This window comes from Danio rerio, chromosome 7 (assembly GCF_049306965.1).
Source record: "Danio rerio strain Tuebingen ecotype United States chromosome 7, GRCz12tu, whole genome shotgun sequence".
NCBI classification, from domain to species: Eukaryota; Metazoa; Chordata; class Actinopteri; order Cypriniformes; family Danionidae; genus Danio; species Danio rerio.
Genome location: NC_133182.1, coordinates 29,560,066 through 29,574,245, shown reverse-complemented (window position 1 = coordinate 29,574,245; position 14,180 = coordinate 29,560,066). Strand labels below are relative to the sequence as shown.

The 14,180-nt window shown below is 36.1% G+C and overlaps 1 protein-coding gene across 3 annotated transcripts in view; it reads left to right on the top strand.

Moving 5' to 3' along the window:
• Positions 1 to 11,478, top strand: part of rorab (RAR-related orphan receptor A, paralog b) — an 86,309-nt gene extending 74,831 nt beyond the window's left edge. For all 3 annotated transcript variants that reach the window (XM_021477531.3, XM_009303216.5, NM_201067.1), the window contains 5 exon segments: positions 2,072 to 2,204; positions 2,320 to 2,427; positions 3,698 to 3,808; positions 6,067 to 6,179; positions 8,697 to 11,478. In XM_021477531.3, coding sequence (XP_021333206.2) covers positions 2,072 to 2,204; positions 2,320 to 2,427; positions 3,698 to 3,808; positions 6,067 to 6,179; positions 8,697 to 8,861 — 630 coding nt within the window. In that variant the 3' untranslated portion in view covers positions 8,862 to 11,478.
• The last annotated feature ends 2,702 nt before the right edge of the window (positions 11,479 to 14,180 follow it).

The following is a 14,180-nucleotide window of genomic DNA, read 5'->3' as shown; positions in this document are numbered from 1 at the left end:
CAATGAGTAATTTGCACATAAAGATCGTCGATTGATTTTCTTCCGATCACAGCCCAAATCAGGCTTAAAATCCTGTAGTGTCAACTAGGCAGAAGACATAATGTTGTTTTGATATTTACTTCATTTGATGATGGAGGTATAAAAAGGCAACATTTTGGTACAGACACCTGTTATTTACACTATAAAAAGTTTGTTGAAACTAGAGGTCTGCGCGAGACCTTTTTTAGTTCTGCTCCTGCAAGATTTTATTCCCCACCCGACCGCTCCCGCCGTATATTCAGCTTTTGTTCTGGAGGTTGTGCAAGGATTGTAGACTAAATGTCAGTTTTGTTTGCCCTTTTGTGATGAGACATGAGTGCCGCCTTAAATCCTTAAGTCTTGTGACTGTTAAAGGGTAAAACTTTGAGGTATTATCACATCGCGCAAAGGTAAATTTGTTTCCATTTGCGTCTATGACTCATGAAAAAGACTCCCATACATCAGACTATGTGGGTTTCCTAACATTAAACTGGCCCGTTTTCTAATGCAAGCTGAAGGACATTGCATCTTCACACTCTGCCATTGTAAAGCCCGCTCTGAGGACTGTTATGCAGGTGTTCACGCACAGACTGTGCTAAAAAAAAAGTATGTGCAGAAAGCACTGGTCCATCTGTTCATCATGTGTAACATTAGTGAGAACTGGTTGTACTGGTGCTCAATTAGAATAAGGAAATCACAAATATGCTATTCCAAAATAATGTTGGGACTCGGGAGCGATATATTGTTAGACCGCCCGCTCCCATTCTAATTGCACCAGAGTTATTGTTGCTAGATTGGATACGGTTGCAGCTGGAAGTTAATGAGAATTATTTATATTATTTATTAAATTTTCCATTTATTGCATTTTATTGACGTCTACCCCAACCCTAAACCCAACCGTCACAGTAACATAAAAACAGTGGTTGTACCGAGTATTATTTATGTTATCTATTAAATTACCCAATAAATTGAATTTTTAAAGCCTACCCCTAACCCTAAACCCAACTGTCACAGTACTGTAAAAACATTAATTATTGTTATACAGTGTCATAAAAAATGCTACTATATTTATGTGCAAATCACACTTCCAGTTGGCCTCGTATCCAATCTAGACTTTACCATTACTGCCCGCTAACGTGTTTTATTTAGAAATTTATTCCCGCACCACAAGAAGTCTGGTCAGGTCCTGCAGTCCATGCAGACCTCTAGTTGAAACCGAGCATTGAAGAAAATAGTCAAACTCAATTAGAAAAAGTGATTTACATTTAATTGAAAAACCCAACAATTAGGTTTGCTCATATATGACTCATAATGGATCATGACAACTTATATATAGTAATATAACTTTATATATATATATATATATATATATATATATACTGTATATTGTTATACACTTAAAGATCTTTACAGTCACTAGGGCCCACATACTGTAGATTGCAGGTTGAGCACCCTCTGCTGGCCTCAGTAACACCACTTCTAGTGGCAACCTAGCTTACTTAACATGGCTCAACCCTGCTTAGCTTTAGTGGGCTGCAGAGATTTGGCTGTGGTGTGACTGTGTAATCGGCCTCATGGATATGCATCTTAATTTTAGGTGTAAACAGGGCAAATGTCTCAACACCCTTATTGGCCATTTTAAGGAATGTAAACAAAAACAGTGGTCCCAACGAATTTCCTTTTTTTTACGTTTTTAATTTCTATAGTTTCAGAGAATCCAAAAAGAGCCACCTATTGGTAAATAATGTTATGAGAGTTGTTTTAACATTAAGTTATGATTGAATTGCCTCTTGTTGCAGTTATGGAATAGATTGATAACAAGCAGGAAATGTTCATGGGCCAGTGACTTGACCACATTGAAATGGTCTATAATCCACTGAAGATAATTATATATAATTAGTTCTTTTTTTTCTCCTCAATCTTTCGATGCTGTTATATGTACAGTACATATGAATGGATGGACAGGCAGGTGCATGAATGCACTAAGGGGAACAGTCAGGTGTGTGTGTGTGTGTGCGCGTGTGTTAACATCCTCTCTCTCTGCTCCATCTAGTCTCAGGAGGACATGTGGCAGCTGTGTGCGGTGAAAGTCACTGAAGCTGTGCAGTATGTGGTGGAGTTTGCCAAGCGCATCGATGGATTCATGGAGCTCTGTCAGAACGATCAGATCGTGCTGCTCAAAGCAGGTGCACCTCACATAAACCTCTATCCGAGTGAAAATAACCAGCAACAGCACATCAGTGGACTGACAAACTGCGGCAGGACTACTGACTTATGAGCATGTTTTTGTCTGTTTCGCAGGTTCTTTAGAAGTGGTGTTTGTGAGGATGTGTCGGGCGTATAACTCCCAGAACAACACTGTCTTTTTTGACAGCAAATATGCAGGACCGGAGGTCTTCAAAGCATTGGGTGAGCAATAAAGTGTTTTTTACCTCGAAGAAAATTCTTTCATAAATTACAGTGTCATTTCAAACCCAAATTAGGATATTTTGAATGAATCTGAGATAGGGCTGCACAATATATTGTTTCAGCATCGATATCGCAACGTGTGAACTTGCAGAAGTCACATTGCAGGATCTGCAATGTCAAGTTGAGGTTAATATTACATGACGTAATCATATAGTGTGAAAGATTTTTTATTTGGATGTGTTTTTAAGGCATGTGACTAAGATTTCGAATTAATTTAAACCATTTGGGCACAGAAAAGTTTTCCAATTTAACAAATAGATCAATTGTGTTCATTATTTAAACAATGAGGACTATATGGTGTTATTTTACAATTGATTATTGAAATTAATTTCTTAACCTCAATACTGTTAAACACCGCCAAAATCTATAAAGTGCTGTTTATTTTATCTTTTACTGTTGTTTTCATCTGTGCTTTAATTTATTTAGTATATTTTTTATATAATTTTGTATATTTTATGCGAATGGACTTACCTTCAAAATCATCCCAATCAATGTAAAACTATGAAATCTTTCTAAACAGTTACTCAAATCATCTTGTAAATTAATATTCATATCGCAATATATATCGCTTAAAGACAGAAAATTGCCTGTTTTTTTCCAATATCTTGCATCCCTAATCTGAGAGCTCTCTGACCCCCTCCATAGACAGCAGGAGTTGCGAGACATTTAACGTTCAGAAAAAAAACAACAACATCCTCAAAACAGTAGGGAGAGAGCGCTCCAAAAGCCAATGTGTGTTTATTACGTTTTTATCTTACAGTAATTTAATTATATTAAAAAAGACCAGCAGTGGCTTCTCCAGCATATCCAGTTTTACGCAATCATCTAATTAGCATATTTGGATGTAAATATTGCTACAGATGGGAAGAAACTTTTGAGTAAGGTTGCTATTTTTAGTTTTATGTTTGTACAAAAGTATTCTTATAGCTTTATAACATTACAAATTGACCAATCTGGACACGTGGACTTTTTTTTAGTATATTTCTAAACTTTAAGGTCTTACGACACTTGCTGTCTATGGAGTATCATCAAAAACATCTTAATTGTTTTCTGTTTATGAATGGTCTCAGGGGTTTGGAATGTTCTTAATGACAGCATTTTTATTTTTGGCCAAACTATCCTTTTAAGATTGACTTTTTAATGTTTTTTTAAGGAAAAGGAAATACCAAATGGAAATGCAAAGGTCTAACTAGTTTTTATGCTTTTCTAGGCTGTGATGATCTTATCAGCTCTGTGTTCGAGTTTGCTAAGAGCCTGAACTCTCTTCAGCTCAGTGAAGATGAGATCGGCCTGTTTTCAGCATATGTGCTCATGTCTGCAGGTAAGGGAAGAGATTCTTTCATGGGAGTTGGGATTGCATCAGTTTCTCTGAGTTTTATGTTTTTTTATGTCTTTCAGAGTTAAATTAAGAATTGGTTCAAAATTCCAGTTCAGCTCCTGGATTTGAACTTAGGTACCAAACGTAATTCCAAACAGTCATTTGAAAAACATTCTTAAAGAGCACAAATGTTTAAAATAGCAGGCAACAAACCTGCATGATGTTTTTATAATGAACAGAACAATATAAATCAAAGACCATAGACATTCACTCACATTACTGTGTTCAGTTCTACCAGTGTTTCGAACTGTGTTTTCTGGTTAGCATTGAAAAGCCCTAATGGAGATTGATGTCATGCCTGTCTTTTTTCATCAAAATTTACAATGTTTATTTTGCTAGCACACATTGTTATTCTTTAGGTAAACAATTATCAGTGCAAGTTAAACCAATGTAAATTATCCACAGAAAAAAGTGTAAATCAATCTACTGAAAAAAAAGTTTGTTTTGGTAATCTTTAATGAAAGTCTGACCATTATCTTTTGCTTTTGTAGTGGCAGTTCTTCTCTGTTGGCATCTATTTGCTGGCTTCAGTAACAATAATCTAAACAACAACCTTTTACTATTAGATTGCTACAAGGGAATGATGAGGGAAAGTCCTGTCCCCGATTCAGTTTACTGTTTCAGTTGGAATACATCAACGTACTGAAAAAAAAGTCTCAGCAATTTAAAAATAAAAGTAAAAAATAAAACTAAAAATTTGTAAACAATGCAGACTTTTTGAAGACTTTTAAAGAACAACAATAATAGGACAGGTTACTTCAGATTTTGTAGCTGATTTGAAATATGTCATTTATTTGCGAGTTTAGCAAGGAGTTTTTGAGATTTCAGGTTTCTTTAGCGCTATCTCACAGCAATTCAAAACTTCTTGATTTATTGGCTAATTCGTATAAATGTGTACATTCTCGTTCATACAATTCGCCCATGCCTCAATGACAGTTGGGTTTAGGGCTCGGATTTGGTGTCATGTCTTTAAAAATCATACATTTTCATACGACTGGACATGAATGAGTTTGTACGAAGTTTAGTCGCTGTTTGTCTAACACAATTGCAAGTCATTTCCTACTATTTATTTAAATTTGTATTTGTGGTTAATTTTTGAAATAACCAAATTATTTAATGCCCTGGAGGTATTAAACTGTACCTTTTGTGTAAATATGATAATACAGATTTTTATAAATTAGCCTGTAAAATGAAGAGATTACTTGTTATTGGTTTTCTATAATAGATATATGTGTTGAATAAAATATTTATGCATTATTTTATTAATTTTTGATAACATGTCTACACAATTTCAAATAAGAATTATTAGCATTCATTTTCTGTAAATCATAATAGATCAAACAGATAAAATGTAAAAGATTTATTTTTCCTTGAGATCAGGTTAGATTCCCTGATTTATTTAGATAGGACTTTGGCCTTGGATGATCTGCCAAGGCGGTGGAAGTATGGCCGCAGACTGAACATACATTCCTTAAAAAGGACTTTGATATTAATATAGTTAATATAGTTATCACTCTTGGTGTGAGTGGGGCCTTTAGTACTTTCCTGTGTGTTTTATGGCAAGCCAAAGAAGTCATAATTATGCTATTAATCAATCACGTTAACAAACAAAACGCCACATTTAATGGGTTGTTGCTCGATAAGATATGGTTGCGGCTGGAAGTTAATGAGAATGATTTATATTATTTATTAAATTTCCTATTTATTGTATTTTATTAACGTCTACCCCCAACCCTAAACCCAACCATCACAGTAGTGTAAAAACTGTAGTTGTACCGAGTATTATTTGTTATTTATTAAATTACCCAGTAAATTGTGTTTTTTAATGTCTACCCCAACCCTAAACCCAACCGTCACATTACTGTAAAAATATTAATTATTGTTATATAGTGTCATTAAAAAAATTGCTGCTATATTGATGTGCATATCACACTTCCGGCCGGCCCCAAATCTGAGCTAGACTTTACCATTTAACGGTGCAAATAATGCCTTTTTAAACAACAGTAAACATGCCGTACTTATTGCAAATGGGCAAATCATGTTTTTAACAGCGTTTTAGTGTTAGTAAAACACACAGCTTTCAACGTGTTCCACTTGCCACAGGACGGCGTTTAAAACACCATTTTGATCCCACAAAAAAAAAAAACGTGAATCTGTACAGTGGCTAAACTCTTTATATATATGTGTAAATGTGTGTGTAGATCGCTCCTGGTTGCAGGAGAAGACCAGAGTAGAGAAACTCCAGCAGAAGATCAAGATCGCCCTGCAGAACCTTCTGCAGAAGAACCAGAGGGATGAGGGAATTCTAACTAAGGTAACATGCACACCTGAATGGGCATTTACAGTCATTTATTGCATCAGCTTAAAAATTTCTTACTATTTACATAAGTTTGTACGCCAGGAGGCGTTATGTTTTTGAGAGCGATTTCATGCTTAGTTTACTTCAACCTTTTGTGTTAATCCGATAATACAGATTTTTACAAATTAACCTTTAAAATTAGGAGATCACTTCAAACTTATTATAGGTTTCTATATTTTCATAAATATGTATGCCTTATGGAGTTAAATGTTTATGTATTCTTTTATAAACTCTTGATAACATGCCTCTATCATTTCTAATTAGAATTTGGAGCATTCATTTGCTGTATATTACAGTAGATCCATATGAATTATTGGTAACACTTTAAAATTAAGGGCCATTAGTTAATGTACTTGAGCAATTCCAGGGTTATGGATGTGACATTTGCAGTAAAAACCTAAAGCATGAATTCATAGAGAAAGTATATGCTAACGTTATGTTAAAACGTCTATTTATATTTTCCAAAATAACTCACCACAGAGTCATAAGTGCAAAAAATAGCAATCTGTTAACATATTTTAAATTAAAAATATATTTTTTTATTCTGTGAGTTTACAGTATGAAACATACTTTGTTGAATTTCTGTGAATTAAACTGCACAACCCCCAAAGAAATAATGCTAATCAAAATGCTAAGAGTTGAGCTCTCTATAAAACAAACATGATTGATTTGATATTTTTCTACATTTTTGCATTTATGAGGGAAATGCTTCATTATGGATGTGACAGACGTGAAATTGCCACTTTTGTGACTTTTTAAAATCAAATATAATTGTCTGAAAACATTGACAGACATTTTTGAGTAGGGAAGCGCGGAGCACAAAGTAACGTGGGGTTTAATGTAACAGAGCTTTAGCGTATTTGCTCAGGGTTAGCCGGCAGCTAGCTCTCTGCAACTCTCACATGGTCGCCCACTGAAGCTAAGCAGGGCTGCGCCCGGTCAGTAACTGGATGGTAGACCACATGGGAAAGCTAGGTTGCTGCCGGAAGTGGTGTTAGTGAGGCCAGCAGGGGGCGCCCAACCTGCGGTCTGTGTGGGTCCTAATGCCCCAGTATAGTGACGGGGACGCTATACTGCTCAGTGAGCGCCGTCTTTCGGATGAGACGCTAAACCGAGGTCCCGACTCTCTGTGGTCATTAAAAATCCTAGGATGTTCTTCGAAAAAGAGTAGGGGTTTAACCCCGGAATCCTGGCCAAATCTGCCCACTGGCCTTTGTCCATCATGGCCTCCTAACCATCCCCATATTCAATTGGCTGCATCACTATCTCCTCTCCACCAATCAGCTGGTGTGTGGTGTGTGGTGTTTGGTCTGGTGCAAAATGGCTGCCGTCGCGTCATCCAGGTGGACGCTGCACACTGGTGGTTGATGAGGAGATTCCCCCCACTGTGTAAAGCGCTTTGAGTGCCCAGAAAAGCGCTATATAAATGTAAGCATGGCATGGTTCTGAGGTTTTCACCACAGTGTCGGCAGACGTCTTCCTGCCAATTATTGTTAAAGTTAACCAAATTTGGATGAGAAACCATTTTTGCAGCATAAAAGTATTTTTTATTACAGTCAATATTTTTTTGTTTTAAAAATATCTGTGAAAGTATGTATGTAAAATATTATATTGTTGTGATTAGTTTTCTAGGCTAAAAGATTAAACCATTTTGAAAGTTAAAGTTAAAAAACACAGTGACTGCTAGCCAGTTTTGAGGAAAACATGACACAGTGGGGTTATGGTGTTACTATAAACCACACACTGTTGCACATCAATTAAATTAACATTATTATTTTTTTAAATTTTGAGTGTAATGTTGAAAACTTTTTAAATAAAAAAAATATTTTATTTCTAATAATGCAAATAAATGCATTGTATAATAATGGATAAATGGATAATAATGCAAATAGATTTAAATCTGTTTATCCAATAAACATACTGTGCTATGCAGAATAAAAAAGAAATGAGCCAATTACTGAGGAAACCATTTAACTACTATTTAAAGTAAACAGAAATTAAATTAACTGTGTGAAATCTGCCTTTGGAAGCATGTGTTACAACTTGCCCTGCAGGTGGGGTAAATAGTAACATTTTTACTCCTGGCACTTTTGGCAATACTGCACAGAAACCATAGGTCCGGCGATCATACAACCAGTGCTCATTTGTAGGAAAGGCTTGCGTGGTAAAAAATATGGTTTGTCTAAGCCCATTACGCCCATTACTTTCTCTATTTTTCTCTCTCCCCTATTTTTACAGTACTGTTAAATACAAGTCTAAGCTAACAACGTAGAAAGGGTTTCACTATTTAGCTAAAATCTTTTTTTTTTCATGGAAATGTTGAAATTTGCATGGAATTGCTCATTTACTAACTTAAATTAAGTATGAACAGATATAATTAATTCAATTTGTGAGTGTGTTTTTATTTGTACTGAAGTATTTTTCATGGTCTTGCCTGGTCAGTAATGCTTGTATTTTTGATGTTCCCTTTAGCTTGTCTGTAAAGTATCCACGGTTCGGATGTTATGCCGCCGCCACATGGAGAAACTGAGTGCATTCAGAGCTCTTTACCCAGAAATGGTTCACACACGTTTCCCTCCGCTCTATAAGGAGTTGTTCGGCTCAGACTTTGAGCAGATTCTGCCTCAGGAGGCCTGATAGAGACTTAATACTGCACAGATTCAGAGAAAGAGAGATGAAGAGAGAGAGAGAGATAGAAAGAGAGAGAGAGAGATAATACTAACATGCTGACGAGAACTCTTAAGCTCACTTCAGCCTCAGTTCATGTACACTGCATTCTCACAAAGCAGTCCAGCCACACTTTGCCCCAACGGGACGGTCTGAAGATGCATCAAAAAAACAAAACTTGTAACATGCATCCAAGCATTCTTCAATGCTCCAGTGTAATCTTTCAGTCTACAGTTCTGACTGCATGAGGACACGCCCACTGCGTTTGACTGACACACAGTGCCCTCTAGTGGCAGCTGTATGGAAATGAACGTCTGGAGCTGTCTTTTTTTCTCCGGTGGCACAATAAAACAGCCCACGTTGGTGCTACCATCACAGCACTGCCCTTTACCGACCTCTTCCACACTTCCAGCAGGGACATCAATTGGCAAAACCACTGCCCAGCCCAAGGAGAAGACACTCGCTCGCATGACATGGGACTCAAACTAAGAGACCTGAATCACTCTCATCACCATCAAAATGACATATTCTGAGGCAGTGAGCTCAAACACGTGCATATATGCTTGTTAGTTAAATCATGCAATGTATGATGTATAGAATCTAAGGAAAGGTAGCACTTTGTGTTTTTCCCAGCAATAAACGATTTCAGTTTAATTCGTGGAAAAAAGCTGAAGGAACATGCTGTCAATTTAGGTCGGTGAGATCTGAAATACTCGTCTGTGTTTTCGTTAAAACTGTTCAAGCCAGCTCGTTTCGTCTAGCCGGTGGTGTGACGCCCTGTTGTGCCATAGTGATTCTGTAATTAGATTTCCATCAAAGAGAGAGATGATGGACAGATGAGGGGCATGTGTTGACATTCCAGGGGATCTAGCGCTTCGTATTAAATGTCATGGGGATGAAGGTGGTTGGTGTGGTTCCTAACTGATCCTTTTTGAGAGACGTCTAGATGTGTGTGTGTGTTTTATTTCTTTGCACCTAATAATGCAAGGACGAGTTGAGAAGTTAAAAAAAGTCACTCGTGTTTTTCAATTCTTTCTTTAATTTGCAGCGGTGTACACAGGCTTGTTTTTTAAAAGATGTTCTAGTTTTGTGTCGACACTTTTGTGCCCCAAACACTCGCATTTGAACCAAATTGAATGCATTTAGCACGCAGCCTACATACAAGAACAAGCAATAACCTTAGTAAAGATCTAACATCTTCGTTTTGTGTTTTTGTAAGGGCTGGCACTGTAATATTTATACAGTATTTACCTGTAGTATTCTTGTTCGTACCTGTTCCGTGAAAGACAATCCATCAAATATCTGACCTCATTAATGGGTATTTTGGGACTGCTCAGGGAAAACTATAGTTTTATAGTTGAGGAGGTGAGTGAACGTGTCCGAAACTGCAAGGAGAGTGGTTTGAAAAAAAATAATGTGTAAAAATAATAATAATGAAATATTGTGAAATTGTCCACTTTGAGCATCAGGGTCAGGTGTGTAAATGAAGATTTATCCAAAACAATTCTGAGCAGAAAGCAATAATAATAGCATAATCATGTTTTGAAAATGAAAACTGCATGCAAATGCTTTAAAAGCAGAACTGTCATGTGTTTTTGTTTGTTTTTGAAAAAAAAAATAGCTTGTTTTGGCCTTTTCCCATGTTCTGATGTCTTTGTTCTTTTGTTTTTTTGGCCTGTGTATTCTCTGTGTATACCTTTTAAGCTATCCTTAATCCCACTCTCTGTGCTGGTTATATCTAACTTTTTGGTTGGCTGTTGAACAAGTATTATGGCACTTAAATGGTTAGCAAATTCATTTCTTAGGCCCATCAATTAAACACATTGGTTTCTGGCCTTTTAAAGGTTCGGTAAGGATTCTAGTTGTTTCATATTATTATGACATGTATAACTTGTGGTGTTATCTGTGTGCTAGTCCAGAGGCCTGGAATGTTCTTTCTTTAATTTGCCAATTATCCTTTAAATGTCCATCACTAAGGCAGTATTGTATTTTCCTCTTGCTTTGGTTTTGGGGCATGAGTACTTAATCTTTCTATGTATATGTTAAGGCAAGAGTATCACAGTGACACAGTCCCTTTTAAGGTTGTCATATTTTCACTGACAAATGACCAAATGTTTTGTATGATATACACACACACAAACACACACACACCATGATATGCTAATTTGTGAGTAATGCTAATCATTTGAGTGGATCACACAGTTTTTACTGAAGAAAAACTTCCTTTTGTTTCGCAGACTTTGGGTTTTTCCTCTGTGCGTTTTCCATCCTTGATTTTTAACAGACTAATGAACAGTCTTCTTTTGTTTTAATCCGCAAGCACTCTTCAACTAGTTCTCCAGTAGATCTGTAGAAATAGTCTATTTCTTCCTGTTTGTTCGTTTTGAGGTATTTTGCCTTTTTTTTGTATATACACCTGTACAAAAATGCAAAAGTATTGTTTTCTTTGAAATACGGTTTTCATCTAATGTTGTGATTTTTGTATTTAGAGGTTTAACCCCCTAAATTACTTTTATTAAAAGCGCATGTCACACATTGACAAATGGTGTGTTGAACGTGCTGATGACAATAAAAGAAAAATCCCACAGCTTGTCCTGAAAATTATGCTTGTCTTTTTTCTCTTGCTCTATTTTTCATGGCAAATTGGATTATTAAATCATGCCAGATCAATGGCTTAAAGTTGCTTCTTGAAAATAACATTTGTTAATTCTCATGATGTGAACGTCATATTGTAACTGTTGGATGCTGACAACGGAGTTGAGGATTTACATGCAGATTTTTATTTTATCAATCAGGCAGGCAATGGTCAAACAGGTAGCAAGCAGGAACATAAAGGTAATCCAAGATCATAGTCAAAAGCAGGCTTATGGTCAGTGCAGGCAACAACAAAAAATCTATATAAACAATAAATAATGATGGCTAACTTGAAACTGACGTTTCGAAACGGTATCGAGATTCTGAAGCGCAGGTGTTTCGAAACACTGCATTGAAGCATGATCTGAAACACCCAGGTCACGTGACTTGGGTGATTCAAAGCAATAGTCATTTCCGAAGAGTTTCGAGGCCTGGTGAATCTGCGTTTGGAAGACAGGTTCGGTGAAAACTCTATCTCATGTAGCCTAGTGGACCGTGCATGTACACAGAGTACAAGCGGTGTAAATGGCCCGAGTTCGAATCCGGACCTGTACCAGTCCTCATAAATTATGATTTAATGTATTTTAATAATGTTACTTTTTATGAGCAAAACAAGACATATTTATTCACAAAGTGTTCATTCGGATGTCAGACCAATGTTAAAAAAACACGTTACAAAACAGAGCATTTAAAAACTTCATTCTGGATTTGAACCCTTTATTTCTATATGCTATATCTATATCTATATCTCTCCTCTTTACTAAATCACTTAAAACATTAACTCTACAATGTGTGGTTCAATACCTTAATTTGCTTTACTGTTTCTTTGCTGAAACTGTTCCAGAGCAATACGTTAAAAAATTGACCACTAGGTGTCACTGTAGAGACGGGTTTTGAAACTTTTCATTTGCTTCGACTGTTTTAGTGTTTCCTCGCATTGTCCACCAGTGGGCAATGGTCAAACAGCTAGCAAACAGGAGCATAAAGGTAATCCAAGATCATAGTCAAAAACAGGCGAATGGTCAGTGCTGGTGGCAAATAATCAATTTAAACCATAAAACAAGACAGGGATCAAAACACAGAAAGATTAGAAAGGAATAACACTTTTTCAGCAGTGTGTATGTAATGAGAGCTGTTTATAAGGTCCTGGTAATCAGTTCATCATGAGCTTCCAGCTGTGTGTGAGTAATTATAGGGAATCAGGAACTGGTGTGTGTGTGTGAGGTGCATGATAGTATTTGTAGTCCAATACAGATTTTTGATTTATTACTTGTCTGCTTAAACGAGTCCAATCATTGTTTTGTAAAACAATCATGACTTTTTTTTAGTTAAAACAATATTGCATCTGACAGATTTTAAAGGGATATTACTTAATTTACTCCTTTTTCATTTACTACAAATGAAACACACCCAAACTTTGATGCAATATATTCATGTTTATCAATTCAACTCAGACCCAGATTGGTTGAGAAATGAGTGAAAGTCTCAAATAATGTTTATGATACCAATAGTATTGGTAGTATACTATATAGTAATAGTATTTTTGACACCTCATGGTAATCCATGGGTACACTGATCCAAAGTGAACTGAAAATTATTTTTTAATGGTTATAGGAAATCTGAGAAAATGTATTAATGGTCTTCATATTTTTCTGTAGTTTTCTGATCTTTGTAAAAAGTTTGAAAACCTGAAGTTCCCATATACTGCCTTGGTTCTATTAGTTAAATTGTTCTCTGACTTCTAGAGAGTAGGTATATGGCTTAGGTAAGTTCAATCTTACCTTAGGTAAGTTCAATCCTCTAGAAATAGCATTATATGCTCATTTATTACTCCATGAAATACCCCTAGAATCTGAAAGACCATATTGACCATATTTGGATCACCAAATGGCAGCCTGAGCCATTATAATTTACTTTTAATGTAAAATAAAAATGTGATGCCTTTTTGTACTGTTTTCTGAGCCCCTGCAACATTAGTGTCCTGTTGTTAGCTGACAGGAGTGAATGTAAACATTAAAGACATATAAGTGTCCAGCCAAAGGTGATCCACTGCATGGAATATATGCCAGAGTAATTGGTGGTTTATCCGCTGTGGTAACCCCTGATAAAATTCAGGGACTAAGCTGAAAGAAAATGAATGAATGAGTGTCCAAATAATAGATTTAGTTTTCCTTAAGGATTCATGTGTCAGATTAATTGCCTGTAGTCTCATAGCAATTGGTACTGCTTAATCAGTTCAAACTTGGATCAAAATTTAAATAGTGAGATGGTGGAATTTGGAAGATTGACTGACCCTTAGCTATGCATATGCAATGAATCACCTCATTATTATGGTACGGCATTGCTTAGTGCTTCATGCATACAGTCTGTTGCCATAGATGAAAGTCTAAAACAATGATTGCAAAGGAAGCAGGTGTGGCTAAAACAGGATTTGTTTTTGCTAATATCTATTCTGAGCTACTGTAAGTCACTATCAGTTTGCTGTAGTTACTTTGCTTTTGCTCGAGCATGACACTAAAGGTTAAATAGGCATTTAATAGATTATTAACGGAATATTTCACCCCAAAATTGATCTCCTCACCGTTTCCTCACACTCAAATGGCTCTAAACGTTTATGAATTTATTCTGTTGAACACAAAACAAGATATACTAAAG